We start from the raw sequence: 23,974 nt of genomic DNA, 5'->3' as shown, positions 1-23,974 counted from the left end.
CTCGGAGGCCCCGTGCAGGACGCTCGGGTTACAAGGCACCTCCAACCTGCTCCCCGCCCGCCAAGAGACCCTCAGCAAATACTAGTCCTCCTAAGCAAATACTATGCATGGGGATCTAAAGAAAATGGCCTCGGGGACTGGAGAGAGAGGACAGCTGACCCAGGTCCCAACATCCGCATCCCACATGGTCCCCTGAGCCCCACCAGGAGTGATTCCTGAGTGCAGAGCCAGGAGTCACATCTGAACACTGCCCAACCCCACCCCACTCAAGCCCGGAAGGAAGGAAGGAAGGAAGGAAGGAAGGAAGGAAGGAAGGAAGGAAGGAAGGAAGGAAGGAAGGAAGGAAGGAAGGAAGGAAGGAAGGAAGGAAGGAAGGAAGGAAGGAAGGAAGGAAAGAAACGGCCTCACAAACAAGGTCCATGTTTATAGGACCCACCGGCCACCAGAACTCACTCAGGGGTCTGCTTAGGAACCACACGTGCCTTCATAGAAAAGTACCCAAGGAATGGGCTCCAGAGGGCTGGAGAGATAGGACACCAGGCAGGGCTCCTGCCTCGAATGCAGCAGACTCAGGTTCAATTCCCAGAACTCCATGCCAAGCCAGGAATGGTTCCTGAGCACAGAGCCAGGGAATACTGAATACTGCTGGGTGTGGCCCCCAAGCAAAAAAAAAAAAACAAATGGACTTCAGATTTCAATCAGAGAGAGACTGAACGGTCAGCCCCCTGTCAGCTGTCCCCTTGCATCTTTCCCCTCACACACTCCAGGTACTGTCCGGCCTTCCTGAGCCACGAACCCGCCACCTAGGTGATGACTGTTTGTCTGTTGCAGACCCAGGAGTTCTCCGCAACTCCTGCCACGGGCCTCCAAATTCTTAGCAACACAATTTTGTGGCGTCCCTTCTGCCTCTCCCAGAGGGTGATCTGGAGAGAGAGAAATACGGTCCCGTCGGGCAAAAGGATCAGCTCTGAGACCCCAAACCCTTTTGTGGGCAAGGACGGGGGGATCAGCCCCGAGCACCCGTGGGAGAGACCCCAAAACAAAGCACTGTAGCACTGTCCTCCCGTTGTTCATCGATTTGCTCAAGCAGGCACCAGTAACGTCTCCATTGTGAAACTTGTTGTTACTGTCTTTGGCATATCGAATATGCCACAGGGAGCCTGCCAGGCTCTGCCGTGCGGGTGGAACAAAACAAAAACAAACATATATTTGATAGAAGGCATTAAGAGTTTCCTTGGCTGTGAACTGGGGGGTGAGAGGAGATGATAAAGATGGTAATACTCAGTAAGAAGTGGTTCTTCTCGGGCAGAAAGGGAAGGAAGGCGGGGAGTAAAGCCAGGCACGGCGGGCCATCTGATCCTGCTTCCCCACAGGCTGGAATGAAATAAGGGGATAACACTTTATTCTCACCACTGCCGGCACAGGGAGCCAAATGCCTTCTTCCTGACAGCTCTGGCTAGAAACGGCTTGCTCACGCTCACAACGGAAAAGCAAAGGTTTGAGTCGTGAAAACCACGGGTGGTGGTGGGCATGGGCGCAGTCAAGGCAGTTCCTTACTGGACAACTAACAGGACGGGGGTGGGGGGGGGGAGCCAGGCTGGGCTGGGTGGCACGCAGACACTTCTGCCGAGCAGTTACCTGGCATGCTCCATGCAGGCAAAACTTTCCGTGGCTTCAACATACGTCCGAGGTAGGAATGAATCACTCGGCACTTGGTTGCAACTGGATGAGCCCCGTGTCCTGCCCACCCTCTGGGGCAGTCTGGCCAGGCCTCTGAGGTGGCCACTGTCTCCTCCCGCTCCGCCTTGCTGCCCTGGTGCCAGCTGGGGCCATTTTTAAATTCCCTTAGAAGTTTCCCAACCACCGGTTTGGGTGAGGAGACAAACGGCGCTGCATTTGCTGACATGAAACTAAAAATACCCAACTGCCAACAAAAGCATCTTTTACAGGGCTGGCAGCCTGGTGTCCTGAGGCTGGACACCAGGGGGGTCAGACCCATCCCCAGGGCGGGCACAGCTGCCGTCTCGGCTGCCCCAGGCCGCGCGCGCTCGGGGACAGATGGGGCCCTCATGTCCCCTTGGAAGCAAAGAACAGTGTTCAGCCCCCTCAAAAAGCAGCAAGCAGCCAGGGGGAGCCCTGGGGGCTCCTCCTCCCAGGTTAGATCGCCACTGCGAGAAGGTGGGAGGGAGGTGAAAGCGGGAAGAAAAGAAAAAAGCAACCTCACTTCCCTGGAGGGAGTGCTTCCACCTCCCTTCTTGCCATTTAAAAAGCAAGTGATTGCTGAGACTGCTGTGAATGGAGACTTGGAGGCGTAAAAAATAATGAATTTCCGAGCCAGGGTGGAGGGAGGTGGAAGTGCTTGAGATGGGGGTGCGGGAGGTGGAGGGGCAGCCCCCCCGCCCTGGGAGGGGAGCCCGGCTGGGCCGGGAAGGTTCTACCTGTTGGCTTCAGGCGCTGCGGAGAGTCCCCGGGCGGGCGCCCCTCCCTCCTTCCCTCTCTCCCCCAAGTCCCAAACTTTCCGCGGCGCCCCCGGGCAGGGTCGGGGCTCAGCTCTGCCCCCGCCCCGTCCTGGGTTTCAGGTGTGAAACTATCGTCCGAGCCACCCACCCACGAGGGGCCCGAGGGTTCCTGCAGCGCCCTGGGGGGCACTGGGGGTCTAGGAGCAACGGGGTGAGGGTGCAACGGTCCGGACACCGGCGGCCGAAGAAGTTTCCTCCCAAACTGCGTTGGCCAAGGCGCGTCTCGGGGTCTCCCGGGCTCCCCGGGGCGCCGGGCCCCGGGCAGGGGCGAGGGGAAGGAGCAGGCCCCGAGGCACCAGCCGCAAGGTCACTGCGGATCCCGACCCCGTGGGGCGGGGGGGACGGAGCCGGCCCAGGTCCCAGCCCCAGCCCGGCCGCCCGCCAGCACCCCGCTCCCCGACCCCCACCTGCTTCTGCGCGCCGCGGAGAGTCGCCACCACGTGGGAACACAGGGGCTCCCGGCGCCGCCGGGGTGTGGACCCCTCGGGTGCCCCGGCCAGGCAGGGGCAGCGCACCCCGGCTCCCCCGCGCCTCTTACATCCTCAGGTCCCGGCGTGGGCCAGGAGGGAGTTTTCGTTCTCTTCCCCCCGAGCCCCCCGGAAAGCCTACCCCAAGCGCTCCCCACCACCTCTACCTTTCCCCTGCTACCTCCAAGACAGACAAGAAGAGACACAAAGACATGAGAAGAAGGGAGGGGGGGGAGAGAAATAAAAAAAAAAATAACTAAGGCGCCTCCTGGTCCCATCCTCCAGACTGCAGGCGGGAGGCCACGGAGCTGCCCCCTACCCACCCCGCCATGTCCCTCCTCATCCCCATCCAGACTCGGTGTCCGAGCCGCCGGGCGCCCCGAGGTGGCCCCGGGAGGGAGGCAGAGGTAGAGGTTGGAAGCGGCAAGAAGCCCGGAGCGAGAGCGCGAGAGGGAAGGCAATATCCAACAAAACCACGCTAACGCGCCCCCTACCTGGGTGCAACATACTTTGGAAATAGAAGATGACCAGGATAAAGGATCCCAAGCAAGTGGCCAGCACCATCCGGCAAATTCTGTTCATCCTCATCACTTCCAGCAGCGCCGGCTTCATGGCTTTGTCCTGGCTGGCTGCGGGGACCGGGGTGTCCGGGTGGCGCGCCCGGGGCGCAGGAGCTGGGACCCCCCGGCAAGCGCCGGGCAAAGGCTGGGCGGAGGTGGACTGGGGGGGTCGGGGCAAAGGATCGGGCTGTTCTGGGCGTCCCCCCGCAGCCCCGGCAGGGGTGTGCAAAGGGAGCGGAGTGGCCGTGCAAGGGCGATCTGCCGCTGCCGCTGCTGCTGCTGCTGCTGCTGCTGCTGCTGCTGCTGCCGCCGCTGCTGCGTGGAGCCGCCGGCTGCGCGCTCCGGCTCCTCCTGGCCTCGCCGCCGCCGCCGCCTCCTCCTCCTCCTCCTCCTCCTCCTCTTCCTCCTCCTCCTCCTCCTCCTCCTCCTCCTCCTCCTCGCGGCGCCCGGGCGCGGGATGGAGCCGCGGCGCGCGGGTCGCTGTGGGCGTCGGACGGGCCCCCCTTCCCCGCTCTCCGGAGGCTACTTCATCGCGCTCGGGCGAGCTCCGGATGCCGGGGCTGGCTTTTCAGCGAATGCAACTCGCGGCCCCCGGGCGCGGGGCGGGCGCGGGGCGGAGCGTCGCCTCCTCCCGCCCCTCCCCGGGACGTGGTCGCGTCCAGCTGTTTCCCGGGGAGTGCGCGGCGCGCTCCCGCAGGGTCCCAAAAGCCCTCAGCACGGCCCGGCCCGCCGCCGCCGCCGTCTGGAGCTGCTGTCAGCGTTTCCATGACAAAACCCGGAGGAAAAAAAGACGCAGCACACGCCGCCTCGGCGCTGCCACCCACTCCCGCCGCCCGCCCGCCCGCCCGGAGCGCAGCGGCGACGGGGCGAGGATGGAGACTCGGGATCCCCGGGGCTGGGGGAGAGGGGGGAGGGGGGCGTCGGAGGGGCCGGGAAGTGGTCCCCACGCCTTCCAGGGACCGGGGCCCCTTGTCCTGATGCCCGGCTGCTTGGGGAGTAGGGGGTTGATTTTTGTTTTGTTTTTCCTTCCAAAGGACAGCACAGTTTGAGCCACGTTTGGGGGGAGGGCTGGAAAGCAAAGCGGAGTGTGCTAGGGGCCGACTTTAGGTCAAGGTTAGGGAAACTGCACAGCCCTCGGGGGAATCGGGGACTGCGGAGCTTTCTCGGGATTTATGCAGGATCTCTGACCCACCACACACACACACACACACACACACACACACACACACACATACACGCATGCACACACACATACACGCGCCCCCCACACACACACACACCTGTGCACCAGGCAAAAGGATTGAGTGGCTTTGAAAGCTCTGGTTTCCCAAAGGGCAGAGCCCTGCTAAGTGGCCCCCGGCCTAGCAGAGGGAAGGGAAGGACATGAAGGTGCCCAGCTGGCCTCCAAGTCCGGCTCCTGGATGGAAGAGAAAAACAGTGGCCCTGGCAGGTAACTGGAAAGATGGCGTTGCTCTCCTGTATTGCACGGAGTGATTGAAATTTTCCACTGCCACGCTTTTCGCTGTTTAGCAATCAATAAAGTGGACGTGCGCCAGCAGCGCCCCAGCACCGGCTACCTACCCCAGCTGACTGGAAAAAAAGCAGTTGCTACAGTTCACTTACTCTACCTCCTTTTTCTCTTTGTCTGCCGGCAGTGAAGTATCTTTTTCTACGCCTTACCCATTTCCCTTGTCTTTTTTAAAGTTAAAGAAGGGTTTTCATTCCAGCCATTAAGAGATACCTGGTAACAGTATCATTGTGAAGACATCTAACTTTTGTGCCCTATTCTCAGATCTTCACTATTATGGACTCCACTGAGCATGCGAGACAATACTGTGCCCCTCAATGCCTGCAGAGAATAGGTGTTTGATAAATACTTACTGAATCTGAATGTAGTGGGCCTTCTCCTCCTGGCCACAGTACATCAGGGACACAACTTGTAGACAAGGAAGATGTGCAGCCAAAACGACCTCTTCCTCTGAGCCCCCTCCCCCCAGGTTTTCCTTCAGCAGCTTCGAAGGCTCTCCCCTTTGATTGCAGAAGACAATCAATTACAGCTCGATATTTATGTAGCCGTTTGTACTATATTAATTTGTACTCACTTGTGAATGAGTTGCTTGCTAAAAGCGGCGGAGCTGAACAAGCTTCCATACAGTTGTTCTCCAGTGCTTCCACACACACACCCCCAAAAAAGATCGAAGATCAGAGCTGCATACAAGCACACACACACACACACACACACACACACACACACACACACACACATATAGCCCAAAGCAGGGGTTCTTTGCAGAGAGCATGGCCAAATGAGCGCTTGCAATATTTAGCCTAGAATATCCGGTTTTCATTTACCTCCTATTTTTCAGAGCAAGTCACCCAGCTGGCCCCTGGTCTTCAGGGAGAAGCCATGTCCATGCTCTGCAAAACGCTGGACCTATGGAAGGCCATCCGGGAAGTGACAGAGGGCAGGGCAGGCCGGCAGGCTCATTACTGGGCCATGGAGGGCTGAGTTGACCCAGCTGGGTGGAATCAGTGAGACCAGCCTGTCACCCTGCCCTGTTGTCCCACCAGCAGGAAAGGGCCCAGGATAAGCCAGGCTCTGACCCCTCACTGCCACTTCATCCCAAAGGCCTTCTGCAAGGGGCCTCTTTTTCCTTTTCTTTCTTTTTTTTTTTCTTTTTGGGTCACAACTGGCTCTGCACAGGGTTTACTCCTGGCTCTGCACTCAGGAATTATCCCTGGCGGTGCTCAGGGGACCATATGGGATGCTGGGAATCGAACCCGGGTCGGCCGCATGCAAGGCAAACGCCCTACCCGCTGTGCTATCGCTCCAGCCCCTCTTTTTCCTTTTCTTTTTCTTTTTTTTTTTTTGGCTTTTGGGGTTACTCCTGACTCTGCACTCAGGAATTACTCCTGGTGGTGCTTGGGGGACCATATGGGATGCCGGGGATTGAACCTGGGTCGGTCGAATGCAAGGCAAACGCCCTACCTGCTGTACTATCGCCCCAGCTCCCAGAGAGCCTCTTTCTGCATCTCTCCTCTTGCCTCTCACTTGAACCCTGTGCCCACTAGCTTCAGCTTTATTCATCTCTGTAGTATTTGACTTAGTGACTGGCACCTAGTGGGCACGAGCGAGTCAGAAAGGCGAGGAGATGCCTTCTGGACTCAGATCATCTAGGAGTCAGCCACCTCTAACGTCTTACTTGGCTTCTTTTGCCCGCCGAGTCTACCCAAACCTGGTTCTGTCTCTTGCTCTACGCAGCGTGATAAATCAAGGCAGCCTCAAGGTGACTGGGGTGTAAGGCGAGTTCCTCTCTGGACTCTGAACAGGGGCAGGGGTGGGAAGGGACAGCAGCCTCTTCGGTCCAGTTGCATCTTTTCCCCCAGTGTAGCCGTCAGGACAGGCAAAGGTTTGGCTGCTGTAACAGACAAGCCCTCATCTCAGTAGCTGCAAATACCCAGGGCCTACTTCTCACTCCAGCCGCCCTTGCAGGCAGATGGGGCTGGCCAGGAGCTGTCCACGTGGTACTTGCCAAGGAGGCCAGAGCTCCTGCTGACTGGGCATCACCATGTCACTGTCACTGTCATCCCGTTGCTCATCGATTTGTTCGAGCGGGCACCAGTAACGTCTCTCATTGAGAGACTTATTGTTACTGTTTTTGGCATATCCAATACACACGGGTAGCTTGCCAGGCTCTGCCGCGCGGGCTCAATACTCTCGGTAGCTTGCCGGGCTCTCCGAGAGGGGCGGAGGAATCGAACTCGGGTCAGCCACATGAAAGGTGAACGCCCAACCACTGTGCTATCGTTCCAGCCCTGTTAGCTCAGTGGGTTAGAGCGTGGTGCTAATCACCATGTATCAGTTGGAATTACTCGCCAGCTCTCCACCACCCAGATCCATCCAAGACTTGAAGAATCTAAGACACAGTCTTCTCAGCTGCAATCCCAGGTCACTGGTAGAATCTTATTTTCCCTCCTTTTCCTCCATTCCCCATCACCCTCAGAGCTTCGGCAAAAGGATCCCTTGCTTACTGTGGGACCTGCTAAAACCATCCTATTTTCAGGCTCGGTGTGGTCCTGAAAAATGTGTTAAATAGAACTGCTATTTCTGTCTGATCCTCTCGGACAATTCACAGGAAAGGAAGAAACAGAGGCAAACGTCACAAGTCCGGCTTGTGCGAGCCCTCGGCTGGGCACCACGCACTATGTATCAGGCCCTGGGTCCCTGCAAGGCAGGGCTCCCTCCTCGCCAGCCCTGCCACGGTACTGGCTGGCGTTGAGCAGCTCGCAGACCTGGCAACCAGGGCCCTTTCTGTGCCTGGTGTCAGAGAGCAGGGGTGCCGGAGCCCTGGTGGACAGAGAGCTCTTTGGGGCTCCTGAAGGGGGGTGGCGGAGGGGCTGGTCCTGTCTCCTGCCAACATCAGCCCCAGGGGCCCCGGGAGGGGGGGACTGGCTATGCCCATTTGCCTCTCTGGTCTCCCCAGCACAAAGTACACTCAGTTAACCAGCACACAGTAAATATTTGTGGAGTTGAATTAAACCCCATTTGCCCAGAGTCTGCGGAGATCTTAGGGTACAAATTTTCTACAGGTAGGTAAACCACAAGTACACACGTGGGTTTCTCAGGATACGGCTCTGAGAGCGACTGTTCTTCTCTGGCATTTTAGAACAAGGTGGGGAGTGGGAGAGGCCGGGAAGATGGACCAAGAAGAGAGCAAGGGCGAGAGGGAGAGAGGAGAGACGGCATGAGGAGAGGAGGAAGGGCAGCAATCAGGGAGGCCAGACAGGAGGAGGAGGAGTGAGGTTCGTCAGCCAGCCTCAGTCCATGTCCCCCTCTGCGCAGTGCAGGCCCAGACGAGAAAGAGGCTTGTCCATCCCCTAGGTCCACTCCAGCTGCCATCGAATGGCCTCGACCCCGCTCGTGTCTGCGGAGAGCTCAGAAGTACCCCCTGGATGCCCGCCCCTCTCGCCTGCCTCCCTGAAGGTCCCTGACCGACTCCCAGAGCCCAGCCCAGGGACGGGAAGCTCCGTGCTCCAGTCAGGCACCCTGGTCTGGGCAGTCCCACAAGGAAGCCCCACAAAGCCAGGTTCTCGCTAGGCTAACCTGCATTTCCAGCACCTCAGGCCTCTAGATGGGACCATTCGAGGTTTTTCAGAGGACTCTAAGGTCCAGACAGGTGACAGAGGGTCCCCAAGTCACTCTGCAGGAGGTGACAGGTCCAAGGTTGCAGGGTCAGAGCCAGGCAGTGGCAGTGGCCCCCGAGGTCCCTTGTCTTGTCCTTTCTAGAACATGCATTGGACTGAGACGCAGCAGACCAGGTGGGGCTGTGTGACCCCGGGCAGGTCACCTCGCCTCTCTGAGCTCCACTTTCTCCGCCTGCAAAATGAAGGCAATTGAGCAGCAAGGAAGGACGGGGCACCAGGTGATCCGTGAGCACAGACAGGGTGCCCAGGTCAACCTTCTCCTCTCCTCCTGCCAGCTCCTGACACCGTCTTCCCTGGGTCTTGGCCCGCGATGGCCCTCAGTCCGGACTTTAGCATTTTCTTGGCACACTTTGCCCATCAGGGCTGGTAATTTATTGAAATATTCATATGTGTTTGTTATGGGTGTTTTTTTTTCTATTTTTTTTCCGCACTTCCCTACTCTCTGTATGACTTTGCCTGAAGGGTTTGAGAAAGACTTTCTTGAAGAAGAAGGTTAAATTGTGGGAGAAAGCCAGCCAGGAAGAGACAAGAGAGTGGGGACCTTTCTAAAGGGGGGCTAGAGAACCCTAGAGTGGGGGTGTAGGAGGTCAGAGGCAGGAGCCTGACATCGGGGTCCCCATGTCACCAGAGAGACCAGTGTCCCCTGCATGACATCAGAGTCACTGAACACAGCCACCCTTGGAGGTGCCCGTGAGACCCCCCAGGGCCTGTGGGCTTTTGCTGGGAGCCAAAATGTCAGTATAGCCTGACGTGCAATTAGGGACCCAACCACCTTTTTTGGAAAAATGTCCACACATTAAGAAACTAACCTGGGCTGGAGCGATAGCACAGCAGGTAGGGCATTTGCCTTGCACGCGGCCAACCCAGGTTCGATTCCCAGCACCCCATATGGTCCCCTGAGCACCGCCAGGAGTAATTCCTGAGTGCAGAGCCAGGAGTAACTCCTGTGCATCGCCAGGTGTGACCCAAAAAAAAGAAAAAAAAAAGAAACTAACCTATCCTAAGTGTCCCCTTTCACAAATGACCAATCCCCCCAAAGGGGAAGTAGGCAAAGTGCAAATTCACTCCCATTTGCACGAAGGGTCCATGAGAAATGAACATGGACTAACTCCTTGGCATGAAGACCCAGGATTCAGAGACTCCGGCCCATGTCTACAGGAGCCCCGAACCACCAACTCCTCCAGACTGCTTAGCCAGGTCAGGCTGAGGCGAACCCTAAAAGAAGCTAGAGGGTCACGTGATGGGGAGAGGGGACAATCGGGCCGTGAGTAGTCAAAGGATTTTTTTCTCAAGTCACCTGGGACCTCGCCCTGGCATGCACAGAGTCGGAGCTTTCCCAGGCCTTCGTGTCCAGTAAACCCAACCTAAATCGCATCAAGCATCTCCTCTGCTTCCCCTGTTCTGCCCGCGAAGGGTTCCATCCACGGGAAGAAAAGATGAGCCTGTGTGTAGAAACGGAGCAAACAGTGTGCACCTTTGTCTGCCCTGCCCCGGGTAGCGAGAGGCCCCTGCTTCTCAGGATTGTTTGTGCCCCTCTCCGGAGATGAAACGGCTCTCTATAGCCCTACTCACCCCAGAGGAGCAGGGAGGTGGCAGGGCAGGAGAAAGAGAGATCGCCTGTGTACGCGGTGTTAGGGATGTCTTCCCCTAACAAAAAACGTCTTGTCTTAGGTGGACAGCTTGAAAAATACTTGCTAAAAAAGTCATCCCCCCAAAATGTGAAACTCCTCTAGGACCAAGGAAAATGAAGACCGTGAAAAAGCAAGTTAAAATGTGGTGGGAATAATTTACTGAGGAAAATTTTCAAAAGGATGGAGGGTCGCATTATGGACACATAAATATATGCACACATATTCATGAGAACTAAGAAAATGCCACTGAGGGCCTGAGAGATAGGTCAGGGTTAAGGCACCTGCCTGGCATCGTCCTGGTTTCAATTCCTGGCACCCATGTATGGTCCCCTGAGCATCTCTAGGAGTCATTTCTGAGCACTGAGCCAGGAGCAACCCCTGAACACCTCTGTTGTTGCAACTTCCTCCCTCCTTCCTTACCATCTTTCAAAAAGACATTAAAAAATAGAAAATGCCACCGAGAATTCAGTAGATGCAGGAAGGGGGAAGAAAAAAAAAAACTATAGACAGGCCAGGTCCTGTCTCACACGTTCTTTTTCACAGGTTCAGAAGCTAACTCACTCCTCCTGAGGATATGCTCAGCCTCCAAGGTGCAAAGCGGAACAAACCCACAGCAGCAGCCCTGGAGGCCTGAAGTGCGTGTGTGACGGGAGGGAACTTGTCCATCCATGCCGGGAAGGAGACGGCACCTTAAATGCAGTAGTGCTGGGAAATAAGACCATTTAGGGGCGGCGGGCTCTGACCCCACAGGGCTTCGTCTCTCTAAGACCAGGAGGACTCCTCCGCTTGCTGTGTCGCAGCATCCGGATAAGGACACGGCGATGCTAGTGGCTCTCGCGGGTTGGGGAGAGGAATCACCCCTGCTGACGCTGACCCCATCTTCCCAAATTCTCCACGTCATCTGTTTAACCACGTGTGCCAAGTTTATTAGAACTCCCAAAGTTTTCCAGTCCCATCCATGTTGCAGCAAATTGCATGATTGTGTGTCTAAAGCCCAACTAGGAATAACTTTGTAAATCACAGTGTTTTAGTAACATAAAATGGGGGTAGGCGGGGAGAGAATAGCCAGCGTTTACTATAGGGCAGTAGAGTTGGGGGGGTGGCTTTGGAGAGGCTAAGAACCAGCCAAGCCTTTCCGAAGTCACAACTGCCCTGAATCCAACCCCACCCATGGGAGGGGCCACAATGAGCCCTCCCCAAGCCCTTGCAAGTACCAGGTGGCCTGTGGCCTGTGGCGTGGGCTTTACCAATAGGCGGTGCCAATCAGCACCTTTGTTCCTTGGCCAGGCATCACTGGAGGTGCCAGATACTCCAGAACCTTCACATCTCCAGTTCTTCTTTTTTTTTTTTTTTTTTTTTTTTGCTTTTTGGGTCACACCCAGCGATGCTCAGGGGTCAGTCCTGGCTCTGCACTCAGGAATTACCCCTGGCGGCGCTCAGGGAACCATATGGGATGCTGGGAATCGAACCCGGGTCGGCCGCATGCAAGGCAAACGCCCTACCCGCTGTGCTATCGCTCCAGCCCCCACATCTCCAGTTCTTGCAGTTAATTCCATATGCAGAAAGACCCTCTGTAGGATTCGGAGTACACGGATTGGGTGCTTGCCTTGCACGCGGTCAACCTGGGTTCAATCCCAGGCACCAACATATGGTTCCCCCAAGCTCATCAGGAGTGAGCCCTGGGCACAGAGTCGGGAGTAAGCCCTGAGCATCGCTGGGTGTGGCTCTGAAGCAAAAACGAAACCCCCCAAAGACCCTCTTTCTCAGCAGGGCTTCATTCAAGATTCTGGATCAGGAGGTGATGCAGATCATCTCATTGAGCAGCGCCTGGAGTTTTGTTCTGATCAATAGGTAATACCCGCTTCTCCTGCCCTCCCGGGAGTTCTGTGAGCTACCTAATACTCTTTAAAATATTCATGTGCTGCTCCAGCTAGCCGAGGGCTGCCTTACCAGCAACGCTGATTGATCCCTGAGTGACTGGGCAAGACTCGCTCCCCGGCTGGCAAACGCAAGCAGCGATGCAGAGAGCGGAGAGAACGAAGCCCATGTGCGAGGCACCGTCCTCACTCTGAGGAAGGCAATCTGGGAAGAGTGAAACTGTGGAGAAGGGTGAGCTGATGGGTGGCTGACAGAAGGAAGTGGACAGAAGGAGTAGCAGAGCGCAGGGGACTGTAAATGGCCCCCTGGCCCCAGAATGATGGGTAGATGTCAGTATGCATCTGTCCAGACTGAGAAATGGACCCCTCTGGGGCTGGAAAGTTAGTGAATAGTTAGTGCTTGCATTGCACGTGGCTGACCCTGGTTTCGATCCCCACCACCCCATATGGTTCCCTGAGCCCTGCCAGGAGTGAGCTTTGAGTGCCACTGGGTATGCCCCCTAAACAAATAACAACAATAGAAACAAACAAACAAACAAAAATACCAAGAAGCGTATTCCTCCAAGTGTGAACCCCAAGGTAAACGATGACTTTGGGGAGATTCTGTCCATTGTAATAAGGTCCCAGTCTAATTGGGGATGCTGATTGAGGCGAAGGGAGTAGGGTATATAAGAAATAACTGTACCTTCCCCTCAATTCTGTCCTAATTCTAAACTGATCTGAAAGATGCTTTGGTTGTTTTGTTTTGAAAAGGACTTCTTTAGGATCTGGGAAAGTGCTCAGTGGGCTTTACATACAAGAGACCCAGGTCCAGGGTGCCAGAGTAATAGTACAGTGGGTAGGGCATATTATCTGCATACTTGCACACAGCCAACCCGGGTTCAATCCCCAGCATCCCATATGGTTCCCTGAGCACTGCCAGGAGTAATTCCTGAGTGCAGAGTCAGGAGTAACCCTGGGCATCACCAGGTGTAACCCCACCCCCCCAAAAGAAAACATGACACAAAAGACCCAGGTCCATTCCCCAGCACTATAAAAGTCCTGAGTATACTTTTATATTTTATATAGTTTATATTTTATATTTTTAAGAGACCCCATGACACCCTCAGGTGTTAAAAATAAATAAAGAACATCTTTGAATTATAGGGAGAAAACCAGTATTTAAAATGTACAGATTGGTCTAAGCAAGCTTTCAGATCCATCTTGCACTGACTTGAGAGTAACCCAAAAATTACTGGTCACACTCAGCTTAGATAACTGGGCCAACCCAATGCCATCTCTGTGTGGTACTCAACAGAGAGCTTTTTCAATATGACCTCAAAAGTAAATAACTAGGACCTTCCCCAGGCGGCCTGAGAGTCTTCACCAAAGGGAAGCTTCTCCAGGAGGAGCAGATTGAATAATGGGCCCCGCTGAGCAACAATAACCTTGGAACATAAGCCTTCTTCTGTGGAGTCAGGATTTTAATATTCAAGATGTTAAATAATCTCATTATGATAATGATAAACTCAGGACTCCGATAAATGAAATTCAGAATGCTGATGAGCAAGGGGGGATTAGGAAGGGGTAATCATACCCAGGAGCTGTGATTTTCTCGGAGCCTGGCCTCAGACTTGGAGCTCTGTGTTACAGAGCGCGCCTGCACCGGGCACTAGGCATTCACGGTGGAAGTTCCATCCCTCCTCTGCCACTGATCACGGAGCTTCAAGCAAGGGCTCTCCCTTTCCAGGTCTCAAGAGCAGAGGAAGATAAAGCCAAAGAAAGCAAGACACTGATACACAAATCAGAAGCATCCTATAGAGGGAACGACTCACATTTTCTCCCCGGTTTTAATTGTAAGGTCAATGCCATTTGCAGAAGAACACATCTCCTCTTAGTAGAACTACTAGGTTATACTGCATAGGATTGAGCACCAACAAAATGAACTGTTAAATAAACCCATCTTGATGACTCATGACCAAACATCTATACTAGTCAGAAACATTTGGGTTCAGAAATCCAAATAGTGCAGGGTTGGAGAAAGAGTTTGTACTGGCTCTTGCAATGCTCTTGTTTTTGTTCTGTCTTTTGCCTTGGTTTTAGAGCCATCCCTGGTGGTGCTTGGGGGCTATTCTCAGCTCTGTGCTTGGGGACTGCTCCTCGCAGTACTGGGAGGACCTGGTGGTACCAGGGAGTAGAACCAGGATTTTCTGCCTGAAAGGCTGTCTCAGACTGACTCCTGTAACTGGGATCTCCAAAGTCAAAGCTGGCTTCAGGCATGACTGGATCAAGGCTTCAAGCTGCTCCTCCCGACTGGACTGTGTCTCTTTTCCAGAAACATCTCTGCTGCAAGCTGCTCAGTTCCAAGATTCATTTGTGAGTCTCTTAAGATGATGGATGTTAACTAAACGGTGTTAACTAAGCGGTGACCATTCACAAGATAAACACATATCAAAGCATTATGTTGTACAACTCCAACCAATATAACACTAAATGTCAATTATGACTCATAAAACTGGGGTGGGGGGCTAAATTATCAAGTGCATATGTAGCTAGGGTATAAAACTATAAAGAACATACCCTAAAATTGCAATTAAAAATTTGCTTGAGAGGGGCTGGAGCGATAGCACAGAGGGTAGGGCGTTTGCCTTGCATGCTGCCGACCCGGGTTCAATTCCCAGCATCCCAATGGTGCCCTGAGCACCATCAGGAGTAATTCCTCAGTGGAGAGCCAGGAGTAACCCCTGTGCCAGGTGTGACCCAAAAAGCAAAAAAAAAATTGCTTGAGAACGGAGAGAAAGTACAGGGAGTAAGGCAGTTTGTTTTGCATGTGGCAAACCTAAGTTCACCCCTGACATCCCACAGGGTCCCCCTGAGACCAGCTAGACATGATCCTGGAGCACAGAGCCAGGAGTAAGCCCTGACCACTGCCAGGTGTGACACAAAACATAAATAAATAAATAAATTTAATTCATTTAAAAATAATTAAAATATAAACAATTTTAAAAATAGCTAAGGTAAGTCTACCTAAAACAGCCAAGGCAAGGCCTCTGCCCCCTTGGAAGACTAGACACTGCGACTGGTGACTGTGTGAGCCCAAGGAAGTGACAATCCCTCCAGCCCCCATGACAGCCCCAAATTGATACCTTCCACCTTGCCTCCCACACACGTCTCTGCCTACAAACCCAAATGCCCAGCTGCCTGCTCGCCTGCAGCTCTTCTTAGATGGATGATAAGCACCTCCCTTTGGAGATCACCAAGAGACGCCTCGCTTCCCAGCCGGATTTTCCTTGTCATTCCTAGTCCTCACCATGTCCTGTAGGGTTGCATCCACTCCACGCTCAAGCCATAATTTAGGTGTCATCCATGACTCTTGAAAAACCAGTAACAAAGGTGATTTTTTTTTTTGTTCAAGTGAAAGCGATGTAGACCTCAAATAACTGTGGCTAAAAAAAAAAAAAAAAAGGCTTATTTCATTTACTCTTCTTCCTGTCAAGAAGACAGGTAGGCAATGTGGATTTGCTCCTGTGACTTCTCTCATGAACTCTTCCCACCGTTCCTGGGTATTTCCAACTCTTCATGAAACAATATGCCAGCTAGATCCCAGTCATTCCCACAGGGCACCAGTTGCAAGGGGAAGGGGGACTCGGAAAAGGCAAAGCACAGGACACCTGCTAAGGCTCTATGAAGGAAGAGCACCTTGCTAACACCTCATTGGCAGAATTCGGTCACGTGATGCTACCGACCCGCAAGGCTGACTGGGAAATGTAGTTTTTCACTGAGACAGCCGCCTACTACACAACCTGTGCCTGTGTGCAGTTCTGCTACTAGGGAAGGAGGCCACACCAGAGAGTAAGGGGTAGGGATAGCCCACACTTTCTTCCACGTAAGGCTGGGAAAGCCCCACGTGATTACGCTCCTGCCTAGATTTCACTTCATCTCCTTGACCCAGCTCAATGCAAGGCAGCCTCGCGGACGCTTTCTGATGCCCTTTGATTTTGCCCAGAGATTCAGAGCGTTTGGGCTGTTCCCCCTTGAGAGCACAGGGCCAACCTGTCTTCGATCCAGTCTCGCCCAAGTGGTTATTCCTCACCATAGCTCTCCCTCCCCCCAACCCCTTTTATAAGTAACACGACCGCCAGAGCCAACCTCAATCATGAGGTTTTATGTTTGTCCCTTCAAAGCGCTCATCACACTCAGAAAACATCTTTCATTTATTTTTTTGCTTTCTTTGCTTTCGTGTGCCTCCTGACTCAGGAACATACGCTCCATCCCTGTTAAAGGGGTTGCTGTCTTGTTTCTAGCATATTCTTCACATGGCATGGAGTTGTGCTTGGTACATCTGTAGTTTGGTTACTTTTTATTTTATTTTTTTTTTAGTTTTGGGACCACACTCAATGGTGCTCAAAACTTACTCCTGGCTCTGTGCTCATGGATCACTCCAGGCAGGCCTGGAATGTGGGGTGGGATGGGGGGGCATACAGGGTTTTGGAGATTGAACCCATGTCTGCCGCATGCAAGGCAAGCACCTACCCCTCTAGCCCAAATCTTGATGTGATACACGGGTGTGGGGGATGGAGGGTCGTTAAGATAGAGGAGGGTCCATTATACCAATTCTAGTTGGAAATGATCACTCGGGACGAGAACTGCGTGTTGGAAGTAGGTAAAGGGATGTACATGATAAGCTTTCAGCTTCTGTGTTGCAAACCATAATTCCTAAAACGAGAGAGAGAGAGAGAAAGAGAGACAGAGATCAGAGAGGTTCCTGCCATCGAGGTAGGTGGCGGTGGCGGTAGCTTGAAGGGTTGGGAGGGAAACTGGGGACACTGGAGCTGAGAAATTACATGGGTGGAGGGGTGGGTGTTGGAACCATGTGTGACTGAAACGCAATCATGAACAGCTTTATACTGCTCTATCTTATGATGATTCCATTAAAATAAATAATAAAACAGTTATAAACAAACAAACATCTTGGTGTGATAAATGAACGAACACATCAATTCTCTTAAAATCGAATTTCTTGATTCAATCCTCATCAGACCCACCCTAAACTCAGCGCTGGTGTCTTTGGGCAATTGTTTCCCTGTTGGAAGCAAGAATTCATCCCCCGCTCAAGGCCTCATCCGGAGAGACAGGAGAACAGAGTTCAAACTTCAAAGAAAGCTGTGTTTGGCTCTGCCGTTCTGCCCGGAGCCAGGACTCAGCCTTAAGTGAGGAGATAGAGAGAGATTAGGCGGCTCTCCAGAACTTGTGCTAACATGCCCTGTGGATGCCTGTGAGTCGAGTTCCACTCGGCGATCCCGGCGCGGGGTATGCAGTGCAGATCACAGGCTCCTAGCCAGCTCTGCAGCTTCCGGAGGGCTCCCGAGGGCCTGAGCAATCGGCCCCCCTCACTCTGCCTTGGTTTCCCTCCAGCGAATCAATGACGATGACAGTCCCTCTCTCAGGACGGTGGAGCTGATTGAAATGAATGAAAATGGCTGGAGCAATAGTTGGGGCCAGGGGAGCACTTGCCTTACGTGTGCCCGACCCCACTTCTAGCCCCTGTCCTGCTGATGGTCCCCTGAGCACTGCCAGGAGTGATTCCCCAACCCCAGCCCTCAGCTCTGTGAAACTGCAGCTCTCCAGCCAGGACCCGACCTGCAGAAACAGGACCCCACCCACACGGCCAGTGTGGCCTCCCGATTCAAAAGTGACAGAATGAATAAAAATAAGCAAAGCACTTTTTAAGTTGGATGTAGATGAAATCCTCGCTGTCAATAGTCTGGGAAATGACAACTTGAGTGAAGTGACAGGAGGCAAGCAATTTTCTCACAGACTCATTGACATGAAGTGATTTAAGAAAGCATGTAAGTCCTTATGGCATATTTCAGGGCATTCAAAACATCACAGGCTGTCAGGAGAGACCCCAAACAGGCCTAACAGTAAATAGCTATTTCTATCCGTTCATTCCTTTGTTTTCCAGCCATGTTATTCAAGCTCAGAGTCCTAGGGGGTCCTGCCCAGTCACTGCAGCTCAGGGCCATATCAGACACCCAGTCCAGAGAGGATATATCACAGGATACACAGAGTACCCGTCCACACACATGTTCATACACGTTCCCATCTGCCCACACACATGCTCACTCACCCACATACATGTTCAACACACATCTTCACACATGCTAATACCCATCATCAATGCTCACACATCCACGCACATGTTCACACCCATTCACATGCGTTTGCAATGCTTCCGTTCATGTACATACATGTTCACTCGTGCCCACCCACATACACGCTCATACCATTCACACACTTGTTCAGAATGTTTACATACAAGCTCGCAATGCTCACACCCATCCACATACATGTTTGCCAAGCTCACACCCATCGAGAGAGTGCTCACACATACATATGTTCATATGTGTCTCAGTATTCATACACACATTTATGTATGTCCACACCCATGTGTTCACACACATGCTCACAGTGTTTGCACAGTGTTCACCACACCTGCACACTCCTGCCAAAGGTCACATGCCCTTACACGCACACACACACATACACACACACACTCCCGCACACCTTCATGTGCTTTCTCACATGGTCTCTTCCCGAAACCAACTCATGACAGATAAATGCCAGAGATATACTGGGCAGCCTTTCCTGAGACTGGCTCCATGGGGGGCTGTGTCCCAGCCCTCCCCAGCCAGGATCCCGGCCGCAGAATGAGCGACACAGAGACTCGGGGATGCTGAGAGGCTCCAAAGCTGTGTCTGTCCCCGCATGGCAGCCACCACCGGTTACAGCATTCACCTCTGACCCTGTTCCCAGCACAGTCTTTTCCCGGGGGTCAGGTGCACCTTTTGTTCTAATGAGATGACTCTGGGTGGGCTCCTGGGTGAGCCCAAGCATGACAAGAAATGTCCTTGTTGGGGCTGGAGCAATAGCACAGCGGGTAGGGCGCTTGCCTTGCACGCGGCCGACCCAGGCTGACCCAGGTTCGAATCCCAGCATCCCATATGGTCCCCTGAGCACCGCCAGGGGTAATTCCTGAGTGTAGAACCAGGAGTAACCCCTGTGCATTGCTGGGTGTGACCCAAAAAGCAAAAAAAAAAAAAAAAAAAAAAAAAAAAAAAAAAGAAATGTCCTTGTCTCTGGATCCCACCCGCAGTGTCCCCATCAATAAGCCCCCAAGCATCAGTGAATGGCGGGGGTTCCCTGCTCATCGCCGAGTGTAGGATAACCTGGGGACCACACTGTTGTTGGCATTGGTCATGGATGAGGCCCAGGGGACCCCGGCCTCACCATGGCACGGTGCGGGGGACCCCCCCCCCCCACATTGGTGAAAGGTTTGGGGAGGAAACACAGAGCAGGGAGGAGCTGGGTTTTTCCCAGTGGAGAGAAGGAAAACCTGAGCTTTCCCTGTAATATAAAGCTCGAGCAGACTTCCCGCTCAATAAGACGAAGAGCCTAGCCAAAAAGATGGATGAACAGGGGCAAACCCTTTGCCAAGGGGATGCAGACGGCAAAAAGCTCAGGAAAGATGCCGGCCTTGGTGCTCCTGAGGGTGATCTGAATGCTGACCGCACACGATGCTACTACACAGCATCAGCGAGGCTCCAGCCGAGACCACCGCCCATAGCCGGTTGCCGGAGAAGGTGGAGAGTGTGGGAATATTCCAGAGTCTGCGGGGGACACACAAAAGCTGGTACAATCTAGCGTTTTGGTGATGGGGGGTGGGGGAGAATTTTGGGCCACATCTGGTGGCGCTCAGGAGTTACTCCTGTATCAGTGCTCAGGAATGACTTCTGGCGATGCTCAGGGGGACCATATGCAAAGGCAAAATCCCTAATCCCAGGACAACCTTTTTGGACTCAGTCTAGCTGTTTTTGACAAAATTAAAGATATTTTCTCCCAAAGGCACCAGTTATTCCACTCTTAGGTATATGCTTCAGAGAAATAAAAAACGTAAGCCCACGCGAAGATTTACATGTGAATGTTTGTAGCAGCTTTGTTTGTCAGCCAAGAAGTGAAAACAGCAGCGGGGAGAGAGTAGAGCGGATAAAGGGTTTGCTTTACCCCAGCCAGCCTGGGTTTGATCCCAGTACTCCGTATGGTCCCCTGAGCCCCACCAGGAGTGACCTCTGGCACAGAGCCAGGAATGAGTCCTGAGCACAGCTGGGAGTGGCCCCCAAGACAAGCCAAAAGAGGAAAAAGTCAGTCACACTTCTGTCGGCTGGCTAGGGGAGTACCTGTGGTACATCCATACACAGGACTAGTACTGAGTCATGAGAAGGAATGAACTCCGGACCCAGACAACAGGAGGGCTGTTTGCCTGCTTCTCAGAAAAAACACACTGAGTGAAAGGGGCCCGACGCAAAGGGAGAAAGACTATGATTGCATTGTGTTAATTTTCTAGGAAAAACACAAAATAATCCAGCGTGGTAGCAAGCAGATCAAGTTTACACCTGGGCTTGGGAATGAGGTGTAGACGGAAGTGGATTCGGCAAGGGTCACATTGGGATATGTGGGGAGTAGAGGAGACTTTATTTATTTTATTTATTTTGCTTTTTTGGTGTCACACCCGGCTATACACAGGGGTTTACTCCTGGCTCTGCACTCAGGAATTACTCCTGGTGGTGCTCAGAGGACTCTATGGGATGCTGGAATCGAACCCGGGTCGGCCTCATGCAAGGCAAACGCCCTCCCCGCTGTGTTATCACTCCAGCACCCGAGAAGCCTTTAGTCAGGTACAATGATTCTAATGACTGTTTCACAGGCACATAAATGTGTGAACATTCATAGAATCACTCCAGTCTCTCACATGTCAATTGTACCTTAAGAAAAGCTGTTGCATTCGGGGGCGCCCTGGTGGGGGGAGGGGCAGGTGAGGACCCCCCCTCCCCTGCCCCCAAGGGAACCAGCCCCGGCAGCCAAAAACCTCCAGAACACAACCGCCCTGTCATGCTCACAGCTGCTCTCCACACGCTCGGATGAGCCCTCACCCACGAGTGAAACCTATTCCTGGCCCGCACGGCCACAAAACGCTTCATACCACACTCCCTACCCACACTTCAGGAGTACTGCACCACATGTGATGGGGTCCAAAGTAGGAGGCAGCCAGTCTTGGAGGGAAATATTTTACACACACACCACAACACACAACACACACACACACACACACCACAAGGTTCGACCTCTAGCAACATTGTTAGTGATCACTTATAGAAGGGCTTAATAGCCCGTGGGTGAAATACAACAATCTTCACACTCTTTCCTCTAAGGAAACTTTTTTGGTAGCATTTTCAGTGGTTTTTCGTAACAAACAAACACAAAATAAATTATTTCGGTTTCTGCTTTGGGGCAGGGGTTGGGGTTCAAGATGGGAAACAACCAAAATATGGTGGTGGGAAGGTGTCATGGTGGTGGGATTGGTGTTCTCATATTAAATGTAATCAAATATTGTGAAACTACTTTAGAAATAAAAAAAATTTTAAAAAGAAAGGGAAGCTGCAATAAAAGGGGTTGGAGCGATAGTACAGTAGGTCGGGTGTTTGCCTTACATGCAGCTGACCCGGTTACCCCCCTTCCACCTTAAATGGTCCTCTGAGCCCACAAGAAGTGAGTCCTGAGCACAGAGCCAGGAGCAAGCCTAAGCACCACCACGTGTGGACCAAAAAACAACCAAACACAAAAAAAAGCTGTAATGAAAACTGAGCCTTTTGGTTTTTTTGGGGGGTCACACCCTGTGATGCACAGGGGTTACTCCCTGGCTCTGCACTCAGGAATCACCCCTGGCGGTGCTCAGGGGACCAATATGAGATGCTGGGATTCGAACCCGGGTCGGCCGCATGCAAGGCAAACGCCCTACCCGCTGTGCTATTGCTCCAGCCCCTGTAATGAAAACTGAGATAAGTCATTTTTAAAGCCAACTATCTGAAAAATAGATACCCACACTTTACATGATTGGAGCAGCCCCTGCCATGGACAAATATTCTTTTTTATCCCCTAATTTTAAAATTAAAAATTTTTAAATTTATTTTTTCAACTGAATCAGTGAAATATTACAGTTACAAAGTTGTTCATGGTTGGGTTTTCAGTCATATAATGTTTCAATATCCATCCCTTCACCAGTGTACACTTCCAACCAGCAATATCCCCAGTTTCTCTCCTGCCACCCCACCCCACCTGCCTCTATGGTAGGCACTTTCTCTCTCTCTCTCTCTCTCTCTCCCCTCCCCTCCCCTCCCCTCTCCTCCCCTCCCCCTCTCCTCTCCTCCCCTCTCCTCTCCTCCCCTCTCCCCTCCTCCCCTCCCCTCCTCCTCCCCTCTCCTCTCCTCTCCTCTCCTCTCCTCCCCTCTCCCCTCCTCCCTCCCCTCCCCTCTCTCCCTCCCCTCCCCTCCCTCCCCTCTCCTCCCCTCCCCTCCCCTCTCCTTCCCCCTCCCCTCCCCTCCCCTCTCCTCCCCTCCCCCTCCCCTCCCCTCTCCTCCCCTCCTCTCCTCCCTCCCCTCCCCTCTCCTCCCCTCTCCTCCTTCCTCCCTCCCCCTCCCCTCCCCTCCCTCTCCTCTCCTCCCCTCTCCTCCCCCTCCCCTCCCCCCTCCCCCTCTCCTCCCTCCCCTCCCCTCCCCTCTCCTCTCCCTCCCCTCTCCTTCCCTCCCCCTCCCCTCCTCCCCTCACCCTCACCCCTCTCCTCCCCCTCCCTCCCCTCCCCTCCCCTCCCCTCCCCTCCCCTCCCCTCCCCCCCTCCCCTCCCCTCCCCTCCCCTCCCCTCCCCTCCCCTCCTCTCCTCTCTCTCCTCTCCTCTCCTCTCCTCTCCTCTCCTCTTCCTCTCCTCTCCTCTCCTCTCCTCTCCTCTCCTCTCCTCTCCTCTCCTCTTTTCTTCTGGGTCTTATGGTTTTGCAATACAAATGGACAAAAATATTCCTGAATTTCATCATCTCTAAATCAATCGCGTTTGCTCGAGCTTCTGGTGCTTACTCACAAATCTTACTGAATGTGGGAAGGTGCCATCTCTTGACGTGGTGACCTGGAGAGGGAAGCCGCTGCTTTCTGAGGACACGGATCTCTTCAGCATCGAGGATACGGCATGAGCGCACTGTTTTGCTTTTGGAGTGTCCCCCTCTCCACTTCCACCGGCACTCGCATGCCGTGGCATGTTACCAGAAACAATCAGCCTTCCACCAACGGTGCGGCCAGTCCTTCCTTGCACGGTAAGTTCTGGAGTTTTACTTTTGTTTCTTCTCTCAGCGTGGGGCTTTCTCAGAAGCTAGCCACTGTTTGCAGGAGATACCAGTCACCACTTCAAACCACTAACTGTTTTTATTGTTGCTTTATTATTGCCTATTGTTTTACATTTCTTTTTTTTTTTTTTTTTTTTTGGCTTTTTTGGGTCACACCTGGCGATGCACAGGGGTTACTCCTGGCTCTGCACTCAGGAATTACCCCTGGCTGTGCTCAGGGGACCATATGGGATGCTGGGATTCGAACCTGGGTCGGCCGCGGTGCAAGGCAAACGCCCTACCCGCTGTGCTATCTCTCCAGCCCCTGTTTTACATTTCTAACTGTTCTTGGGCCTGTCAATAAAATTTCATTATCAGTGTGCAATTATTTTTTTAAAAATTTTCCCCCATTTTACTTAAACACTGTAGTTTAAAAAGTCGTTCATAATTCATTTGCTCCAGACATTCAACCCTTCCCACACCAACTCTTGTTGGTGTGGGAAGATTGTCACTTGTCACCTTCTCTCCACCA

The 23,974-nt window shown here is 53.2% G+C and overlaps 1 protein-coding gene across 2 annotated transcripts in view; it reads right to left on the bottom strand.

The window, feature by feature from the left end:
- Window positions 1–4,173, bottom strand: part of CHST11 (carbohydrate sulfotransferase 11) — a 198,019-nt gene extending 193,846 nt beyond the window's left edge. The window contains exon 1 of one of the 2 annotated variants that reach the window (XM_055118387.1): window positions 3,481–4,173. In XM_055118387.1, the coding sequence (XP_054974362.1) occupies window positions 3,481–3,598 (118 nt within the window). In that variant the 5' untranslated portion in view covers window positions 3,599–4,173. The remainder of the gene's footprint in view (window positions 1–3,480) is intronic. The other variant, XM_055118388.1, reaches the window with a different exon arrangement.
- Window positions 4,174–23,974: the final 19,801 nt, after the last annotated feature.

The sequence above is a fragment of the Sorex araneus genome, chromosome 10, assembly GCF_027595985.1.
Source record: "Sorex araneus isolate mSorAra2 chromosome 10, mSorAra2.pri, whole genome shotgun sequence".
Lineage (NCBI taxonomy): Eukaryota > Metazoa > Chordata > Mammalia > Eulipotyphla > Soricidae > Sorex > Sorex araneus.
Note: the sequence above shows the minus strand (reverse complement) of the source record. Positions and strands in the feature narration are given on the sequence as shown.